This window comes from Cetorhinus maximus, chromosome 9 (genome assembly GCF_964194155.1).
Source record: "Cetorhinus maximus chromosome 9, sCetMax3.hap1.1, whole genome shotgun sequence".
Taxonomy (NCBI): Eukaryota; Metazoa; Chordata; class Chondrichthyes; order Lamniformes; family Cetorhinidae; genus Cetorhinus; species Cetorhinus maximus.
This window is the reverse complement of record NC_135887.1, coordinates 47,145,057-47,167,619: the sequence shown is the minus strand read 5'-3', so window position 1 is coordinate 47,167,619 and position 22,563 is coordinate 47,145,057. Positions and strand designations below refer to the sequence as shown.

Genomic DNA, 22,563 nt, shown 5'->3' with positions numbered 1-22,563 from the left:
ATTGCCTTTTAGAGCACTCTGAAAGAGCACTTCCCGTGTGTACACATACTGAATAGAATTGCTGCTTGTCTCTACCTGCAGCTGACTATGTGTCAAGTGTCATTTAGATACTCTACAACATTGTTATTCTTATACAGCATGTAAAAAATGTTTGATTCTTGAACACTGCTGTTCTTCATTTTTTAACCTTTTTTTTAGTTTCAACTTTCTCAACAAGAATAAATGCATTTTATCAATGATTTTTTTTGCAAAAATTTGTGTGGAGATGTAAGTTAGGAATGTAAAATAAGCCAACTTTAGCAAACACTTGCATCTATATTTTATTAGAAAGAGCAGAAGCACAAGTCTACATGTGAATGTTGTCCTGTTAAATACTGTGCTCCTGTTATTTGATAGTAAGACTATGGAGAGGAAAATCCTATCTGTTCAAATTCTGACTTTGTACTTAATTTTATAAGCTGTTGAACAGCATCAAGTATTGAATATCTTGAGCATAATTCTATGGGGGTGCTGATTTCTTGTTGTCTATCTTTCAGGGCAGAAAAACTTCAATTGCTGAATCACAGGCCATTGACTGCAGTGGAGATACAGTTGGTAAGTTTAATTTCTTCAGTTCCATCAAAAGATAAGAAAAGTAGAAAGTCATGTACAAGCTGAGAAAAATACTCCTTCGGCTACCAAAAAACAAGATGAAATTCTCCCAGCGGATTGGTGTATAAATGCATCATTCAATGCAATACTGAGCCATAAAAATCAGGATGGTCCCCAGTTTCCTCCTCGGTTTGTGAACAAATAGAACACTTAGGATGACAATGACAATTCATCAAAGTGAGCTAGAGAGGGCAGTAATCAGCTGAGAATCCTGCTCCCAAACACTAGTCAGGGACTGCTGCTGGAAGGATGTTTTTTTAAGGACAGAATGAAGGTTTGGTTATGTTAGAGAGTATGCAATACCTGTGAAACATTACTCCAGAATAAGACGCTGCTTTCAGGAAAGGGGGAGAGAAAAATCTACAGTCAATTTAATTGTTGCATCTGTCTTCCTTTTTTCCCATTTAAAAAAAAGCCTTGTGCTATGATTGCTGATTTTTATGATATATGCAGTGTGATTTAGACATGTATGTTGATACTATGCAATCATCTAGAGTTTTATCATTGTTTTCAGAAAATTAAGTTAGCTTTCATACAATTTTATGATTTTTATATATTTGTTTTTCCACTTGAAAGTCAGTGAGCATGAGCCAGTTAATGACCTCGGTCTTTTCCAATTCAAAACTTTGGAAAGCATGCACAGCTTCAAAAGGTTGCGTTATTCTTTGGGTGTATTGAAAATGATGATAAATGCAGTATCTGACTGCTGCTGGATAGAATGTTTTGGCATTGTCAGCAAAGCTTCCTATTTTAATCACAGCTTCTGTATGTCCCATACATAAGCAATATAAATATCCTAGTTTATATAACTAACATGCAGACTGATCAGTCTCAGTCTCAGTGATTATGAAGACGTGGCAGCTGGTTAACTGTCTCAGGAAGTGAATCTTAGAAAGGATTCCTTCAATCAGGTGTGAAATCCAAGTTTTTACTTTTGAGCACAATTTGGTAATGATTCAACAGGATTTATGTCACTGTGTTTGCAAACCTTTCATTTCTTGTCTACAGGCAATTTATCTAAACATCAGAGAATAAAAACATTCTCGCATCTAGAGCAGTAGTATTTTCCTGACTTTTGCCTGGTCCATTGAACACAGCTTAGATTATAGTGACAGTAAGCTCATTAACTTGTGCTTCTTCCCTCATGCCACCCTTATTCAACGTTTGAGGGCCTTGCATGTTTTGCAGTTTTCAGCTCCAGTGAAAGGTTATATCTGAAATCTTGCCTTTTACAGAAAATGGGTTTGCTGTGTATTTCCAAGATTTGTTGTTTTTCTTTCATTTTACTGTTTTATATAATGACACTTTCCTTCCAGGAATATTACACTTCAAGAAGTTCTATTTCTCAGTTCTCCATGATTTACATAAGTCTGTTTTATCCTATTCATCATCAGTGTTATTCCATTCCCTTGCTTGTGTCTATTTGCCAAGACCTATTTTTACAGCCATATCTCCTTTCTCAGCACCTGCTTTGAGTTCGTATGCATTCTACACTGAACTTTGCTTTTGCTTTCAGATCTACGCATGATCACTTTGTGATATTCAATCCTCACAGCTTCTTGTGCAACCAGCCCTCCCTAAATGTACCCCACATGTGTTTTTGATGTCTTTGTTCAGCAGCATCAGCTCAATTTAGACCATAGCAGCCCTAGTCTCTCATTCCACATCAGTCCTCAGTTTATCCATAGCTTTTGTTACAATCCCCTTAGAGACTGATAACTTTTAAAAAGAAATTCAAACTTCCAGTGAATGGCTGAAAGGATCATGTGACAAGATTTCAAGTTTTATTGTAACAGACAAACTAAAAGTAGCATTGACTAAACATTATTTCAGTAGGCAACTTATACACAAAGCTGCAGAAAAGATCTCCCTTTAACAATTAAAATGACCAAAAATTCCCCCTCTACAGCTATATTTATGTCCCTTAAGTAAACACTTCATTCTCCAGGAACCAGTCCAAATTGATTCTTGGCTCCTTTTCCAGCTGGATAACTTCTGAACTGACTTTCATAGTGTGGTTTACCTGGAGATTCCTCCCTCTAGCCAAAGCTAGACAAACTTTCCAGCTTTATTTAAACCCTCACAATCTTGGTCTCTTCAATCCAGGTGTGAACTCCCACCCACATTTTGCATGGTGAAAATTATAATTTTACTACCTCTATCTCTCTCCTTTGGATTCTTGCAAACTGACCCTGTATGTGAGGTTCAGTTATATTTTTAGGAAAACCTGTAACCCAATCCTTCAATGGCTTCCTATGGACTCTTCCCTATCAAAGCCTATCTCAAAGGAATCATGAATCACATGGGCCTTATATCCAGGTAGAAATGCTAATTAACTATCCTCTAGATCCCAGATTCATCCTATCTTGGAATTAAGTAGACAGTTTATAGTATGACAGTTTATAGTATAACTGTTTACAAAATCTGACGTTCCTAATATCTCCCAGGGACTTGGAGATTAACAGTCAATCTACCATCAGCACAGTTATTCTGGTCATTGCTTGCAACCTCTTTCCAGTATAACAACCTGGGGGACCCCCTTTAACCTTTAACATCCAAGCCACCAAATCATCTTGTCAGCAGAATTTAGAACAGGGCGCATTTTACCTCCATTTTACCTTAAATTAAAGAGACAGTCCCAAAACATAGCAAACTTATAAAACCTCACATTTATAACACTTTCATTAAAAAAATCTTCTGTTGGAGTAGTTCGTACAACTCTTGGATGCTGACCAATGCTTAAAACATCTTCCCTTCACTCTCTTCTGACCACCCCTTTCTTCTAATCTCAATTATTTCCAGATTTTCATCTTCCCCTTTCTGAGCTCGAAGATTCTGTCCTCAGCATGTGTCTTAAAACTCATCCAACCCCCTGCTACCCCTAGGCTTTCACTCAACAAATTCCAAGGCTGACATGACGCTGAGCTCTTCTACACATGTCTCTACCTCCAAGCCCTATTTTGGCAGGAAGTTTCAGTTGTGAATCTAATATCTTCTCCTGTTTCTACTGTTCTGTTCTCTTTCTGTCTCTTGTCTTCCTTCAATCTTTTTACTAAGAATTACTGTTATTTTTCAACTTAGAAAATTAAAGGGAAATATTTTTCAGTTCCAACTCCAATGCTATTATAGAGCCTGCTGAGAAAAGCGTGCTATGTGATATGACGAAAGAACCTCTACCTGCCTGAGCCTAAACAGCAACTACATGAGTATTCCTCATTCTCCCTCTAGACCATGTTGACACTACCAAACAGCAAAGCATTTTCTGGAATTATTACCAATCTCACCTTCTTTCCACTGTCTGCAATCTCATAGTTCCAAACCGTGCTTCTTCCCTAAAATGCACAAATAGGATTGCCCTGAAATATCAGTTTGCTTTAGTCCCACAGAACATACTTAGACTCCATTAATTTCCTGAAACTCGCTAACATACAAGACTGCTGTGCTACCCTCTGTTGCTTTGAATATTTCAGGTTCTTTAACTCAATCAGCCATCTACACCCCATCCCTCACCAGATGTTTTCTGGTTACTTGACATGTTCACTGAACAACAATCCAATTAGTCCCTATCTACACCACTCTTCTGCACTTGGGGGAATTTGCTTTCAGCTTGAACAACTTCCAGTTACTTCCTTCAGATTAAAGATGTGTGATATATCAGCCTCACCTTGTATAGGATACGTGGATCTTTTTTTGCTCCAATTCTTTGAGATCCCCTACCCTGAGCTCTTCATCCATTACACTGGTGCTACACCTTGTATCTTAAATTACCTTGAGAATTTCATTCTGTATTCCTACCAAACATTTATCTTTCATTGGTTCTTTTCACTTTTTTCCCCCTTCATTGACTCCAATGTCCACAGCTTGCCCACCTACCTCAACTATATTCCCCACAATGTTTCCTTTAAAGATGCCACCCCACTATCCTGCTACTTTCTGACTTTATTTTTTGCACCTGTGTTCTTAAATTGCTTTTTCTCAATCAAGGTTTCCCCTCCATGATTGACGAGGTTCTTGCACACAACTCCTCTCACAACAATAGAGCCGCTCTTGTAACCACCTGTTCCACTTGCCCCATTTATCAGATCATCTTCCACCACCATGTATAGCTTCCTGTTCTGTGCCCTCCCCTCTCTGCTTTCTGCAAGATATTCTTGTTCATCCCCCCTCCTCACCCATTTTCACCTGCCCTTCACTGTAATTTAAGTGTGCAACCACAAAAGATATAATTCCTTTGGTTTGCCTCTTGTACATTATTGCCCAAAGCCCAAACACCCCTTGCCTTTAACCCTGCTTCACCTGAACATTACACCTCATCTCCGCTCCCCATGTACTAACATGCACTTCCTGTGTTGCACATTCTATTATTTTGCTTTAAACATGGCAGTTTTGCCTCAGAGCCTCAATGAATGCCCCAAAGTAAAACAGCAGCAATCAGAGCTGTAAAGGGAGGATTTGTACAAATTAACAGTGGCTGGAAAATTGAGTTCTTATAAGAACCACTGTTCAACGAGTCAAGAGAAGCTGCAAATACTAAAATATTAATTAATAAGAAAGAAAACATTTGTGTACTAATCAAATCATACAACACTCCTGAAAAATAATTTGACATTTTCTTAATATTTGAAATTTTTGTTGTGCAAGGTGAGATTTTAGACAAACTAAAAATATTAAGTTATTTTTAATCATAACTCTTGTCATCTTTGGTGCCATTTAGTAGTCTCATTAATGATTGTACTTGAAGGCCTGAGATTCTTCTGAAAACCTGAGCTTGGATTTGAAATTTTTGTTTGATCCGTGACCCTATCAGCAGTAGGGTCAATCCTGTGCACAATGTGCAGTTTCTGAGGAGGCATTGGTAACATTTCATTGGATCCAATATTTCTCATTAGCTTCCAGATGTATTAACTTGGTTATTTTTCTAAATTTAATTTTGAAGAAAACTGGAGGACAGATTTCAGTGTTCAGGTTTATGTGCAGGTAGGTTGTCCATATTTGTGTGCATGTTTGTCTGAAATGGGTACATTCAAAATATGGCACACTGTTCTTGTTACACAGCTGATGCAGCTTTTGTTTATGTTCAAATTATAAACATTATATCTATTTTCTCATTTGAAAAGTCAAATTGTATCTCCATGAAATAGAATTTCAATTAGTTGTTTGGTAGTACAGAGCTTGAGTATTGCTGAAAGAAGGGATATTTTCGTCAAAGCTTTTCATCTTGCACTCATCAGAACAATTCACAAGGATACCAAATGTAAAGGGTGCAATTTATACAGTATGAGAAGAGTGCTGATTGGTTGGCAAGTGGACTCGGATTGGTAGAGGCGCGCCATGGAGATAACCATCGGTTACCATCAAACGGTGCATCCTCCATGGCAATGCCCCTACAAATCAGAGTCCATTTTCCAACCAATCAGCATTCTCTTTTCATACAGTCTAAATTGTTGTTCCCTTTACATTTGGTATTCTTGTGAATTGTCCTGAATGCAAGATGAAAAGCATCTTTTTTTCAGAATTTCAATTCATCCTTTATTTTTTTTAAAAGACATCAATGCAATTAATAACAAATAATTTGAATAGGTTTTCAATTAAATTTTTAAATAAAAGCTATGTTTTCTCCTGGCTGCTAGTATCATGACATTTTGCTGCTGTGAAATGTGAAAATACTGTACAAATGTCCGGTTTGTTTTTCTTGTTTGAACTTCCGGCTGCCCTTTGAGCCACTATAGACTGTCTGGACTATGGAGAGCCCCAGCATAAGTCCCAGTACTCTTTTGCTTGGCTGCCAAATGGGCAAATGAAAGGAAAAGTGAGGCTGTGTTTATTTCCTCTCTGCCTCATTACCATTCTTACACTGGGTCAGCACCTACTGTATTTATAAACCCAGTGACAAGGGAGCCTAGGAAATTCTAGAAAATAATACTGGACAATACAAATACCTGAACAGTTAAGGTGTGGGATACTGACATATTAAAATCTAACACCTGTCTGAAGTTCCCCTCTCTGCTGTTTTAATGGTAGCATTACCTCCCACATTCTTAAATGGGTTAATGCCTCTGTGAAAATTGCAGAGAGGGTAATTTCAGGCAAACAGTTTAATCATTGATGCTCATGTATTTTACAATAGAAGCTTTGTTTCTTTAAAAAAAAACTTGACCATAATCTGGGAGTCTGCGGTAGTATTAGAACTGGTTGTGTTAAAATTTCAGAAATACTTAAGTAACTGAAAATAAGCCATCTTTACATAGCTTGAATTTTGTTTTCATTTGGAGATATTAAACTTTTACATTAATATGTCCCTTGGGGGTTTCCTGTTGCCAGATAGAGCATATAAAAATTCTTTACAATAAGTTGATACCTTATTCACTCATTTTTATGTGCAGTGGAATAAGATTGCATATTTTTATTAACAAATGTTAAATTATCCATTCTAATGTTTCAGATGGTAGAAGAGAGTGAAGAAAGGCTAACAGAAGAACAGATTGAGGAGCTTCTACAGACCATCAATAGCATCCTGCCAGGAGACCCTGATGAGCAAGCTGCAACTCAGCAGCAGGAAGAGGTGGATATGATTGCTGAAGAGGAAGGAAACCAAAAGGCAGAATCAAGTCAATAGACACTATTTCTGTTTAGAAAAATGTTCTAATGATTGATCTACCTTGGCTTTGGTATTTAAACCCTACTGTGACTGTACTTGGATTCAAGCCTGCAGTACTAGCATTTCAGATACTGTCCAGATGTTTTCAGTTATGTTCCATACTGTACATTGTGAGACTAAGCTATGATTAGCTAGTGTTTGTCTTAACTCAGAGCTAGTATATTTTTATAATTCAAATAGTGCAAAGACCAAAATACTTCAACCTCTATAGATGTGTATTTAGTAAAAGCTGACGAAATGTGTACCTTGCATGTTTAGTTTACAGTTGTTAGTCCACGGAAGAAGATCTGCCAGACGAGTGTACAAAGGGAGGTGTGTGCAGAATTGGAGAGAAAATGCTTGTTTATGGATTTTGCAAACAGGGATAAAAGATTCTATAATGAAAACTGTTAATGAACTGAAACAACGTATCTTGTCATACCATATAAGTATTGTAGTATTATGAAAGTATTTTGCCAAAAAGTGGAGTTTTAAATCATATTGGGAAACTGCTAAAATAAATGTCTATTGTTACATAAAATAAATGTTTAAAAATAAGGGGAAATTTGTTTGGGATAACAGCAACTTTGGAATGTAAAGTCACTACAAATTATGAAATAAATCTTTATTCTTGGGTAAACAACTTCAGTATGCAAATAGTGTAAGATTTAGCATTCTATTGTATTCCTCCAAGATCTTTGTGTTCTTCAAAGAAGTTGAAAGTTCATAAGCATCTGGTGCATACTACACAGTCATTTGGAAATGTAAATTATAAGATTATTGTCATCTTCAACATTCAACCATGTTAAGTGGAAAAACTGGCTAGAGTTTCATATAGGGCTAAGTGGGGTCTAAAGAATCCCTTGAATACCCTCAATGATGCTTTCTTTGAAGTGTGGAAGGAATATAAGGGTTAACTGAACTAACCATTCTTATTTGCATTTAACTGCTGGATGTTGAATTCGGGGAAAGGCAACCATTTAAAGTCTTCCATGATGGAGAGAGAGAGAGAAAAATGCAGAAGATTATCCTCTATATAGTTATCCGCTATTCATTATGTCTGCAGAAATCTGTTGTTGTCGTCTACAGGATAAATTGGAGCAAATCTGAACTAATATATGGAAGCTAAACTAATTGTTGGTCTACATTTTCTAATTCACCATTGATGTGGATAGCAGGTGCTTTAGACCACCATGTAATCGAAATTGTTCACGCTATGTAATTCCATGCTTAACTCGCATATAAGTAGAATTAAGGGAATGATCTGCAATTATGACAGTAGCTTTCACTTTCTCTTTATGGTAAAATAGTGTGAAAATGAAGATTATGCTGTGCTTAAATATACTTGGAATACTTCCACTGGGAATATTGTACAGAATGTTTAGATATTCAAGTAAGTTTCTCATTGGGAGAATATAGGAAGAGAATATTTATGTGAAGATATCATGCAGCCAAAGATAATTAACCAGTAATTGGGGATTACCAATGTACCCTGCTTTTGAAGATTTACATTCTTGTAAATGCAACTTGGTAAATATATTGACATAGATTTTGCTGTGCTAATGACGGTGAAGCTGTAAACATTCATAATCATTGCTGAGAGGGCTTGCAACTTTGGGGGTTAATCCATATGCACACAGAAATCTCTGTTGTTTGGGCCATTCTGCACTGTTCTGGAAGGTTGGCTCACCAACATCAACATTAACTGGAAGAGTTATACTGATGTGAATGTGGGTTAATTTCCACTTGTAATTAATTTTCCCATCAACATTTTAGGGCTGGTACTTACAGGTGGAAAGAACCTCCAGAGTCAATTCACAAATATTTTTTAAAAATTCAACCCAATGAGGAGGCCGGTATTAAATGCATTTCAACTTTCAAAATGGCTGAGGGAGGGATTTTGCACATTTATTTGACCTTTTAAGTTATTTAATTTATATGATTTTAAAAAATTGTTCGACTTAAATTTCTCAGTTTAAAAAAAAATCTTGTTCCAATTTATGTATGCTTTTTTGACATGTTTCCATTCAAATTTATATAAAACCCTATTTACATGCATATGATGAGGGGCAGGAGGTTTAGGGGGGATGTGAGGAAAAACTTTTTTACCCAGAGGGTGGTGACGGTCTAAAAGTACCTGGATGAGCACTTGGCACATCATAACATTCAAGGCTATGAGCCAAGTGCTGGTAAATGGGATTAGGTAGGTCGGTCAGGTGTTTTTCACATGTCGGTGCAGACTCGATGTGCTGAAGGGCCTCTTCTGCACTCTGATTGGTACTGCAACAGAGTTTTGACTTTCTGTGGGCTTGACTTCTATTGATCTCTCTTTTATGCTGGCATTAGAGAAGATTGCAGAGCTGAGCTTGGGCCTACGCCATGAGGAAATCTCCTGGCTTCCAAGGGAAATTCTTGCCTCCACCATCACATTACATAAGTAGGCATTTTAGTTTAAGGTCAGTGACAAGCCCCATCACTTCAATACTGACCCAGAAATCTGGACCATGGCCTGGATTTTGCAGTGATAATGACAGTGAAACTGTCAGTGTTTGTCTTCATTACTCCACTGGAACGGACAGCAAATTCAAAAGTCCACAAATTCACAGAGTAATGCCAAAATCCAGAAGTTGCTTTCAATGATTTTGCTTGTCCAGAGGATGTGTTGTTGAGAACCTCTGGAGTGCAATCACTAAATAATCAAAATACCAACAAAACCTTCCACTTTTACACTATGTAAGAATCCTTGAAAAAGTTATACCTTGTTGAATGAGATGTAACTGGGTATTTAATGATGCACTAAATTCACAATTGCTGCTAAACACCCTCACTGACCCTGAAAAGCTAATGTTATGTTTGTGGAATGTCAAATTTCTCCATTATTAAATTCCACTTTTTAACTTTTTTTTATTTTTGTTTATAGTTTAGCTTAATCCAATCATTTATTTCACTATCTGAAAATTTAAATGAGAAGTGAAGGGATTGGTGCTTTTAACTTCCTGGTTTGCTATCTGTGAGAATACATCATTGCGATTGACTGCTTGCTGACGTCACTGCTACTGGACACCTGGAGATCTCCTTGACTTGATGCCAGATTTAAACTGCCATTGGGAAAGGGAAGTCTGCATACAAGGATCACTAGATCTTTGTGGGAAGCTTCTTCAAGGCCAACAGTAAGCACTGTTTCTTTGCCACTGACTGCAAAATCCAGTCCAAGGTGTTAGTACTTTGTTTCTAAATGTAAGTTACAAAACTTTTAGTAAGTATAATGGTATCATGTAGCATAGAAAGGATAAACTATCACAATACAGAAATACATTAATTTTAATATTATCATTGTATGGAGCACAGCACAGCACCTGTTCTTCCTTTGCAAAACAAAGCAGCTGGAGTTTAAGTAAGGAATATGGGATGATAGAAGTGTGCGTTGCTTATCTGGGGTACAGTTGGAGAAGGCTAGGTACTGCCAATTCTTCAAAGCAAAATCTAGATATTTCTAGCTAGCTCAATGAATATGTTCAAGCTGCAGGAAATTCACTATTTATCTGCCAAATAAATAGTGACTGTCAGGATGTGTTTTCTCCAAGTCAAACTCACTTGATTAAAAACAGTCAGAACCAAAAATATCCAAGGACACCAAGAACAGATTGATCATCATAACCAGAGAACATATGGGGTGCATATGGCAGCATTGTTCTCCTCTCACCTTGCAGCAGAACCCAGTGATCTTGAGATTCCCACAATATACGAACCAGGATATGATTATCACTAGTACCGTGTAAACAATTCTGAAGGGTATAATACCCCATATAGTTTCAATTAAGAATTTTAGACAGATAAAAGGGTCCCACTCAAAATGTCGACGTATAATTTTTGATCAAATGCTGAGTGAACAGCTGTGCTGTATCACTATTTTCTGCCTTCTTGGATTTAAATATGTAAATATCACCTATTTTAAACAGATTAAAGACATTATTAAATAGAAGACAAGTCGTATAAGAAATTAGTGATTTCCATTAATATCACCAACAGTAATAGCCAGTCTATCATCAAAACAATGTTGGGCCAGAATTTGCTAACAAAAAGTTTAATATGCATGCTGCTATTAATCTGTAAATCATTTAGCAATTTGTGGTGAAGAGATATTCTGTCTCTTGTGAATTGCTACAAATTATTAACAATTTGCATAGTTCAGCTTTAAGCTTTTGAAATTGGCAGCTCAATATCAATCGCCTCATGAGTTACAAGAAATTTCTGCATGCACGCAGTAAATAAAAATCAAACTCATCAGAAGGTTAGGGCTGGTACTTACCAACATAAGTACTTTTTTAATAATGAGATTCAAGTTCCTGCAATGTCACTCGACTTCTCTGGGCACGGGGGTAACAATTGGTAAATTTTTCTAGGAGATACTAAAAAATTAATATTTTTACATTTTTTTTGTTTTTCCTTTCTGCCTCTTTCTTTTGCTCCCATGATCCAACCTTTCTTTCCCTCTTTATTTTCCCTTGTGTGCCTGGTTTAGCTCCAGTTCACCCTCCCCCTCTTTCTCAATCTTTAAGTCTCAATGGTTAAAGAAATAGACTGTTAGTTCCATAGTCCCAGATGCCCCATTGACCTCACTGTGCCGTCAGCTTACTTGTAGAATCATACAATAGTTACAGGATAGAAGGAGGCCATTTGGCCCTTCGTACCCATGCCGGCTCTCCAAGGATAACTTGGCTACTCCCTCTCCAACACTTGCATATTTTTTCTCTTCAGATATTTATCCAGCTTCTAGCAATTTGCAGGGGCAACATTTTTTTTAGGGCCGAAGGATGAGGGAAAACACTGCAAATTCTGTGAAAATATAACCCTTTGCTCATCTCCAGCAGCATCTTACATGTTAAAATAAGCAATGCCTACCATTATTAGTATTTGTACAGCCTAAAGTTGACCCTGTATTTTAAGTCTTTGCAGATATTGGATATGAGCTGGTGTGACATTACTTCATATCAAATAGTAAATTTAGCTATGTTAAGTTCCAGATGCAGAACTTTAGTCTACCCTGAGATCAATAAGGGGCATTAATAAAATTAGCTGGGGAATTATGTTACTTTCACCCTGCTACCCATATTGCATTGTGGGTGGAACAGATCAAGCAAAGAAAAAGAGAAATCTAGTTCTTGTGTCTCACCCTCAAATGATTTCAGTAAACTTCAAAGTTTCTAGTTATAAAAAAAAGAGTTCAACCTAGGGTCTGCTCTGGATATGAAATAGTGCATTCCTGGATTCTGTGGCACTTTTCAACTTGTTTGGAATCTGTCGTCTGACAAATTCGGAAGACAATTTGTGTGCTTCTAATCACACTTAATATTTTTTCTATACTTGCATGCTCTGTGTAATAAACTTGGTGTACCGGACAGGTTTCTTGTTAGAAACAGTAAACTTTATTTACAGCGCACCTGATGAAGCTACATGCTTGAAGCAGGTCCATGACTGGAGAGCTCCGCCCCTAAGATTACCTGCGCTTAGGGTTGATTCGCCTATATAGTCACATGATTCCCAAAACAGTATGAAAGATTTTATTTACAATCACTACGCTCTGCTTTCAGAATAGTTGATACGTAAAGGCAGTCTGTGCCAGAATGTTAATTAAGAGCACAATAAGCAAAGTCACTTTCCAGGCCAGACAACTGCTCTAAGCCCATAAATTTAAGTAACCAGGAACACAAAGAAAGATAATACCCAGTACTTTTTCAGGCAAACTTGCCAGACAGTTATTTTCTCTCTGTTTTCTGTAATGTCTGCTTTCATAAGGAGTTTCAATCATTCTCCAGTACTCAGCAAATTTGTTTACATTAGCCAAATGTACAGAAGTAAGTAATTTCAGCCCTCTGCCTTCTAGATGTGCATATCCAGCAGGCTGTTTCCTAAGAAGTTTGTTCACAGAGCTGACTATCTGATTGAACTTGTTTATTTGTCTCTCAAATAAATTACTTATGGTTTTATTTTAAAATCTCAATCTTAAATCGCTGACTTTAGAGCAAAAGCAATGATGAAAAACAGAAACAGAAGTGGGGACACATTCAGTGTCATTATCCTGTGCTGAGCCACAGGACGCTGATTTCTAGGTTATTGTAACTGCACAAAATAATATTTTAATGCTTTTAGGAGTTGGGTACAAATAATTGCTAAGGAGAAACATAGCTGAAATAACCACTGGAAATTAGTTGTCACCTGAGAACCTTCACATGATTCTAAATAATTAGCATTTTTTCTGAAATTAGCTGTATTTATTTAAAGAGGAAAATAAATTGAGCTTTTTCTTTTGCTCCTTGATCACATAATATATGTTCTGGCAGCTGACAAAATATTCTAAAGTATATATGAAAGCTAGCGGAATGCCACTTATATCTATAAATTTTTAAGGTCTTATATCAGGATACTTTTTATTTGTTTTAGAAAACTTACTTTTACAATTAAAGCTTGCATTGTCGGAAATTAATCACACCAAGGCATCATTTTGTACATAGAAACCCCATTAATTACTTGTGCACAAGGGAGACAATACAATGAGAGCTACTGTACCGTCTCGTAGCAGAATACACGCAGACCTGTTAAAAGCATTTTTACAGCCAATCAGTAAATTTTGCACAAACCTATCCACTTATTTGCATAAGTTAACTCACCAATCCGTGTTCCAGTAAATTTCCATTCCCCTCGCAACAGATGTTGTGCTCATGCACATGCTTATCACAACCCTGATTCAATTCAGCTTTGGAAAGAACAAAATGGAATGTCTCAGGGCTCATCCTACAACTGTGGTCAGACAAGATGGTATTGTTCTCAAGGCTACAGTACTTTTCTCTTAGGCCTAGGCGTATAATTCAACTCCTCCATTAACCGTTTTAGCACTAAATGGGTTCCCTGCAGTTGCCTAGGCCACCACACTTCCCCCCCCCTTTTGTCCTACAAGGACAATCCACCACCCTTAGCCAAGTTCTATGTATCCTAGCCACGGGGCTTCATCCTCAGTGGGGTCCTGATTCCTGAGGAGTGGGAGGGAATAGATAGCTGGCTTGCTACCATGACTCTGGAGGTTCTGTAGTCGGCAGACAGAGCGGATGCAATAGAGGACGAGCTGGATAACAACATACAAGACAATGAGTAGGGCAAGACCTATAAACAAGGTATTTGAGGAGGGTTTTAAAAAGGACCCCAAACCACCCACCGATATTAGGGAGCCACCCCCACCAGTCAAAGGATTTTTCCTGGGCAATTGCATGGAGGAGGCGTACTTGGTCCTGAATGAAACGTACATCAGTCTCAATCCTCTGGTCCTTGTTAACGTAGAAACAACATGTTTCATTAATAGCTGCACAGACTCCCCCTTGCGCTGTTAGCAGGAAGTCCAGGGCCATGTGGTTCTGGAGGACAACCTTGGAAAGAGATTTAGCTTCCAACTGCAGACTCTGAATGGCGTCAACAGTCTTATTCTCAATAAGTTCCATTGTAGCAGAAATATTAATAATGGCCTTTTCCAGCTTTGAGACCCCCTAGACCTGGGATGAGGGCCTGGACAAACTTGTGGAATCCGGTGTTATGGGTAACAAGCGGGGTTCAAGTCGATCGTTTATGACGCCTCACAGGCCCTAGATGGTTGTGGAGAGAGTGGATGGTAAGGTGCTTGACCCCAAAGGCCTCAGGGACAGTATAGCCAATGGTGCAGGTGCCCGTCCAATCGACAGGGAGGGTTTTGTACGCCCTGTTTCCACAAAGCCAGAATGAGCCATTGCGGATAAGGGTAGGGTACCAATAAGTGGAATTTTGGCAAAAGTTAAGCCACTTCCAGACAAAAGAAGAATTTGTCTGGGCATACCAGCGGATGCAGCAGGTCTGACTGAGCTGCAACACTTGCAAGGCCAGCAAGTCGGGGCAACCGGACTGATTTTTGTAATTGCAAGGCCCAGATTCTTCAGTGTAGTAGCCATCAGAGGTCCAAATGGAGGTGGAATTATTTGTGGTGAGATTGTATGATCGTTGGCAATCACACCCACCCACATTTAAGGATGTGAGACTATCCTCAGATCTCAGGACCTGCGAAAGACACACCATCTCATTGGCCTTGCACTCCCAAAAGGTGGTCATAGGACCAGACTGGTTGTGGAAGCAAAATCGGCCCTCCTGGTAGTCATAATCAGCAAGGTAGGCACAGGAACCCAATGGCATCTTGCCCACCCGAGTACTGCCTTTGGGATAATTTCTCCTGACACATAACCACCCCAGCCCCTTAACAACCACAAAGGTGGGATCCCGTCTCCAAATGGGCGTTCGATGAATGGCCCCTGTATTAACTGGGGACCATGTGGAATCTGAGGGGAAAGCCAGAAAATGCATCTCTGAGGAGGAGGTGTTAACAGGAAAATGAGTACAAATCCAACATTTAGTTCGGTTAACTTGCGAGGCTACGGCCTGCATTCGTTGAACCGCAGCGTTGGTAGTCCATGCCCCCGCAAGGACCACGCAGGACAGGATCCAAATCAGAGTCAACATTCTGGCAGCTCGGTTAAAGTCGCTGCACAAGCACTTCCATCCGAGGTCAGCGTCCGCTTGACATGCAATGCTTGGATCCACAAGGGTCGTCCTTCAACCTTCACGGCCGTAAGGGTGGTGAGCAGGACTTGGAAAGGTCCCTCCCATCGAGGTTCCAAACAGTTCTTTCTCCTGAAGGTCTTTACCAGGACTAGGTCCCCGGGCTGGTATTGATGGCAGTCTTCAATGGTGGGCATTTTCTGAGCTTTTGAGAGAATTAGTAAGCGCTATACAGTATGTAATCATTCCCTCATCCATAGCGTGGATGTCCATTTCCCTAGCAGACAAAGGTGGGGCCACTGGGAGGCGCATAGGACATCCCATTACAACTTCATAAGGGGAAAGGGAGGTAGTACAGTTAGGGTGAGAGCGCATAGTCATGAGCGCCAAGGGTAGAGCTTCAGGCCATTTCAAACCGGTTTCTTCACATAATTTAGCTAATTTGTTTTTCAGAATACTGTTTTGTCTTTCCACTGCCCCAGTAGACTGGGGTTGGTATGGGCAGGAAAGGTGATGGCTGCATTTTAAGGCCTTCAACAGTTCCTTTATCACCTTACCGATAAAATGAGGTCCATTATCACTTGATAAAATCTCTGGAATACCGAACCTGGGTATGTATTCACGCAACAATAATTTTACAAAAATAGCATCATTCCGTCGGGTAGGATACGCCTCCACCCATCGCAAGAACAAACATACTAGAACTAAAACATAATTATATCCCATACATTTAGGCATTTGTATAAAGTCCATTTGTAGGTGTACAAACGGGCCCCATGGTTGGGGTCCTGTACAAGCATTAACTGTGGGCGTCTTGCCTGGGTTATGTCGTTGACAAAGCAGACATTGTGAAGCTAGTTTAGCTGCCACAGCGAAAAACCCAGGCGCAAACCACATCTGCTGTCCCATTCTGTTCATCCCTCCTTTGCCCGCGTGGGAAAATGAATGTAACATGCGGGCAATCCAGGGCAGGAATGAAACAGGGGCAACTGCACGGCCATCAAAAGAAATCCAGAGGCCGTCAGAGCGTTGTGCGCACAATGCTTGAGTCCAACTGTTTTGTTCACAGGTAGATGCCTGTGACTGCAAGTGAATAAGATCAGTTAGACTAGCTACAGGAGAAGGGGTTGCAGCCTGATAACAAAGGGGAACCACAGACCCAGTGAGACCGGCCGCGGCTGCACGGGCGGCACGGTCAGCCCTATCATTACCTTGAGAAACAAAATCATTGCCCTGTGTATGGGCAGAGCATTTAATAACAGCAAGGGAGGAGGGGACCTGGATACTCGTTAAAAGATTAGCGACGAGCTGCCCATGGCGGACGGGGGTTCCTGCTGATGCGAGGAATCCCCGGAGTTTCCAATGCTGCCCAAAGTCATGTGTCTCGCCGAAAGCATATCGAGAGTCAGTATAGATGTTGGCCGATTGTTTGGCAGCAAATATGCAGGCTCATATAAGGGTGAAAAGTTCAGCGGCCTGGGCAGAGCAGGACAGCGGGAGACGAGATGCTTCAATAACAGAGTAAGAGTCACAAATAGCAAAGCCAGTAAGTAAATCGCCGCTTGGTGATCGAGTAGAGGAGCCATCGACAAAAAGAATGAGGTCGGGATTTAACAGAGGATGATCCTGCAGATCTGGGTGAGGTAGAGTGGAGTGCTGGACAATAGTGGAGAAATCATGAGACTCACCATCTTCCTCCGTGGGTAACAGGGTAGTGGGGTTGAGAGTGGTGCATCGTACAATAGTCAATGAGGGATCCCCTAAAAGGGCTGTTTCATAGCGGGTGACACGGGCAGCGGTAAGGTGTTGGGTAGCCAAACGGTTAAGGAAAGCCGCGACTGCGTGGGGAACATGTAGAACAACAGGGTACCCAAGGGTAAAGGACTGGGCGGCGACGACAGTGAGGTAGGCTGCCGCAACGGATCGAATACAGGAAGGATAACCGCACACAACAGGATCTAAGCGAGTACTGTAATAAGCAACCGGTCGCTGGGCATCCCCATGGGACTGGGTAAGCACCCACTGTGAAAAGCCGCAATGTTCGTGAACATAAAGGCGAAAAGGTTTAGTATAATCTGGAAGGCCCAGGGCGGGGGCAGAAATAAGGGCTGTCTTGAGAGCTGCAAAAGCGGCTTGGGAGTCCGACTCCCAAGCGAGGTCCTCAGGGGCTGAAGGGAGGGCGAGATCCTGTAAGGGTCTAGTGAGCTCCGCATAATTAGAGATCCACTGTCAACAATACCCCGTCATGCCGAGAAAATGAGTCAGCTCCTTTTTAGCGCAGGGGAGGGGAAGGGAGATAATGCTGTCGGCACGGCATTTGGATAGGAGTCGAGCGGGGCCATCAAGAACATGGCCCAAATACTCAACTTGGGATCGGCAAAACTGTAACTTTTCACGGGAGGCCTTATGGCCTTTATGGGCTAAGGCTTTCAAAAGGGTAAGGGAGTCGTCGAGACAAGTCTGCTCAGACAGAGAGCAAAGAAGCAAGTCATCGACGTACTGGAGGAGAGTAGAACCTCCGGGGAAGGAGACATTGGTGAGATCAGCCTGAAGGACACGGGAGAAAATGGTCAGGCTCTCCGTATACCCCTGGGGCAACCGAGTCCATGTAAACTGAGTACCGTAAAAGGTGAAGGCGAAGAGAAACAGAGTCAGGGTGTATGGGTATGGAGAAAAAGGCTCCACAGAGGTCAACGACAGTATAACAAGTGGAGTTAGGGGGAACACAGGTAAGTATGGTAGCCGGGTTGGCCACCACTGGATAGGCCGGGATCACACAAGCATTTACTGCCCGCAAGTCCTGGACAAACCGCCAGGTATTCTTGCCTGGCTTCCGCACAGGGAGTATAGGAGTGTTGCAGGGACTAACAGTGGGAATAACAACACCGGAGTTTAAAAGGTCTTGGAGGACAGGCTTTATGCCTTCCATCGCTTCGGGATTAAGAGGGTATTGAGCTTTCCAAGAGAGGGGTTTAGAGGGATCCAAATGCACCCGAAAAGGTTCTGCTGATAATACTCGACCAACATCATTAGGACCTTTGCCCACAAGGTATCAGGGATAGTTATCAAGGCATCAAGGGAATCAGTGATTACACTACCTAGAGCATGGTGCTGAAAATAGGCAGGATACTCAAAGGGCATAGAGGGAAAAAATTGGATAGCCTGATCATAGACATTCAGGTAACCATCCATCAATTCCACAGATGATTAGGGATCTGTGCACTGAAGGCGGTACACCATAGGACCAAGGTCCCTGGCCTGATATCCAACGGAGACACAGAGGGTAACATGAGGCACAACATCCCAAGCATGAAAAAGTGGTTGGGCAGCTGGAGGAAGGGACACGGAGCCAGCAACTCCTTCAGGTCCGACGCAAAGGGAAGATATAGAAAGAACATAGCACTCACCCACATGGCCTGTTACCTCACGGGCAAACGGATGATCCAAGCAGGCAGAGTAGTGCGCTGTACAGTGAAGATCCCGAAGCCAGTGTTGCAGGGCCGGGTGGATGGCTATCGCGGTGGAAACACGGCAGTCGGTCAGAAGCCGGAGTAGCACAGTCTTGAGTTTATCAGATAAATCACAATGTCCGAAATCCCACAACCAAACGTGAGGATGATGCGACGTTTCTTCCTGTAGAAGGCCGATGACTGTGGAATAAATAGACTTGGGAACTTGAAGGGTGACAGAATTATTAGAGCAGTCTAAAGTGCAACCGAATTTGCAGAGGAGATCACAACCCAAAAGATTGACCGAGACGTCGGCCCTGAGGAGGAATCGATGGGATCCTTTTCTTCCGTTCAGGTCAAAGAGCACTTCTTCGGAAATTGGTAGTGAAAGCGGTTGTCCCGAGACTCCAACGACGGAAATGGAATCTCTAGAGGGGGTGACATCAGGAGCCTCGACAGGCTGAAGGGTAGAATAAGTCGCTCCAGTATCAATAAGGAAATTCAAGAGACGGCCATTTACAGACAAAGGGATAGTGGGTTCCTCAACGGTAATGAGAGGTAAAAGGGTGTGGGAACTCTATTGCGTCGTACCCCCAAATGGATTAGCTACCAAGTAGGGGATTGTTTGAGGGGCAGGGACCGGCGCCTACGGCGGAACTGCAGGTGGCCGAGGGCAGGTATGGGCCCAATGACCCTCCTGGCCACAGTTAAAACTATTTAAGTGGCCGCCTCATTTTGGTCCCGCCTGGCAGCACCTCCCTCTCCCTCGCCGTCGACTCCCCTGGGCACCCCGGTGCCAATTAGGCTGCCACATATTCCGAGGCCACATAACAGGTTGGGGTTGGCAATTATAAAAGTTGGGCAGCTGAGAGGCTAATTGAGGGGAAGCGTAAAATACAGGGGCTGGTGCCAGCGCGGGCGCTGCGAGTGGAGCTGCAGGCGGAGGCGCAGTGGCGGAGGCGTCGCCACTGGAGGCGCTGCTACTGGTGCTGCTGGATCGTCTAACATTGGGGCCATCATTCCTTTCTTTGGGGGTTTCTGGCATCGGTTCAATTGGCACTCACAATGTTGGAGGGTGCTAATGATTTCTTGACGATTATCCTTGCCTTCCCACCCAATGCGAGTAAGGGTAAAGGCTTTCTTAAGATTAGGCTGCAATCCCTGTACAAGAGCATTAACAAGAGCCGGAACAGAATCCTGAGGATTAACACCAGAACATTTTTAAAAGATGTTACGGAATCGTTCAACATAATCACAAACATCCTGGTCGGGCTTTTGCACTGTGCTGTGGATTTCATGCCAATCAACTACGTCAGGAGAAGCCTTCCGCACGGCTGCACAAATGCGCTGCCAGAGTTGTGTCTCCTGATCCGCAGTAAGAGGGTCAGGGCCAGGCGGCCAGTCACAATTTTCCTGAATTGGTCGCCAACACTGGGCACCCAGACAAGTATCAAGAACCATTTCTATATCATTACAATTAGGTTTATAACATTTACGGAGAATTTCGAGTTTCTGTATAAACTTCTCAACCCCCTCTTTAGGGTCGGGGGTGGATTCAACAATCACTCGTAATTTGAAAGGTGTCCATGGACGGTAGACTTGCATCTGACCTCCTGCAGGATTAGGGTGTGCCCTCATTGGCAGCTGCAACGGGGTGCCGGAGAGCGAAGGGTCGGTTGGGAGGGCTGGATCCGAGTTCCGTCTCCGTTGGGAGCAGGATCGGGTTTGTACACCGGTAGTACTATCAGGTTCTGGCCGCCCCCAGGAGGCGGCAGAGTCGGCAGGGCAGCTGCAGCCGGGGGTGGAACCTGTTCATGATCATCATAAGGAGGAGGGGACTGGTAGACAGGCCAGTCCCGATCGCTGAGCTCATCATCAGACGACAGAGGCGCTGGGGGCTGCGCGGTTTACTGCGCGACCAGGATCCTGGATTTCTCTTTATGATCAATTTGCTTTCGCTTTTTCTCATATTCCTGACTCCTTTTCCTCGACTCATCAGCCCGTCTCTGCGTTTCGTCCTTCCACTGGACATACGCAGGCCAACCCACCTTCTTCTTACCCGACTTCTCTACTTCCCTTAAAACATATGCTAAGCGTTCAATTCTATCCCGATTAAAAGTTCCATCTGGTGGGAAGCTCTCTCCCTTACCTTGGGTCCACTTAACACAACCAGAAACATGTTGGACACTTTCAGGTCCATAATGGACATACATATAAGCATTTGGGGTTCCCTTTGGAGGGGGAACCTAGGGATTCTTTGATGCCATATTACCCATTTTCTATCTAATAACTAAAAAAAAGAAAGGCCAGTCCTTGGCGGGTCCTCGACCCCCAATCTACTACTGAGGTACTTTCACCAATCAGTCCACTCACACGCTCAAGGGGTCCCGGACCCCGAGCCGTAATCATGCACACACACACTCAGTACCAACTCCAGAGGCTACCGACCTTGAGTATATTCTAAACCTGAACTCCAGAGGCTACTGACCTCGAGTATATTCTAAACCTAAACTCCAGAGGCTACCGACCTTGAGTATATTCTAAACCTAAACTCCAGAGGCTACTGACCTCGGGTATATTCTGGCCAGAGCGGTCCCCAACCGCGACAACTAATCTCCTAAATACTTAAATAGATGACTTACCCTAAGAGTCAGCCACAGGCAGGCGAAGGCAGATCGCGGGTCAACAAACCCCAGAAGCCCAAATCGGGCTGCCACGGACTGAGGAGTCCTTGAACCACGAGGTCCTAACGCTGGCACTCCATGACCCAACCCTGGGGGTTAGTCATCTCGGTGGGACCTCCATGAAACTGTCGGAGATTAATCACACCTAGGCATGATTTCGTACGTAGAAACCCCATTTATTACTTGTGGACAAGGGAGACAATGGGAGCAATGGGACAATGTGGACAATGAGAGCTACAGCACTGTCTCGTAGCAGAATACAAGCAGACCTGTTAAAAGCATTTTTACAGCCAATCAGTAAATTTTGCACAAACCTATCCACTTATTTGCATAAGTTAACTGACCAATCCACGTTCCAGTAAATTTCCATTCTCCTCACAACAGATGTTGTGCTCATGCACATGCTTACCACAACCCTGATTACATTCGGCCTTGGAAAGAACAAAATGGAATGTCTCAGGGCTCATCCTACAACTGTGGTCAGACAAGATGGTATTGTTCTCAAGGCTACAGTATTTTTCTCTTAGGCCTAGGCATATAATTCAACTTCCCCATTAACTCTTTTAGCACT

General features: G+C 41.8%; 1 protein-coding gene across 2 annotated transcripts in view; it reads left to right on the top strand.

Annotated features, from left to right (window-relative positions):
• The window catches only part of crcp (calcitonin gene-related peptide-receptor component protein), an 82,802-nt gene extending 74,871 nt beyond the window's left edge, over positions 1 to 7,931 (top strand). For both annotated transcript variants that reach the window (XM_078548645.1, XM_078548644.1), the window contains exons 5-6: positions 537 to 594; positions 7,094 to 7,931. In XM_078548645.1, the coding sequence (XP_078404771.1) occupies positions 537 to 594; positions 7,094 to 7,267 (232 nt within the window). In that variant the 3' untranslated portion in view covers positions 7,268 to 7,931. The remainder of the gene's footprint in view (positions 1 to 536; positions 595 to 7,093) is intronic.
• The last annotated feature ends 14,632 nt before the right edge of the window (positions 7,932 to 22,563 follow it).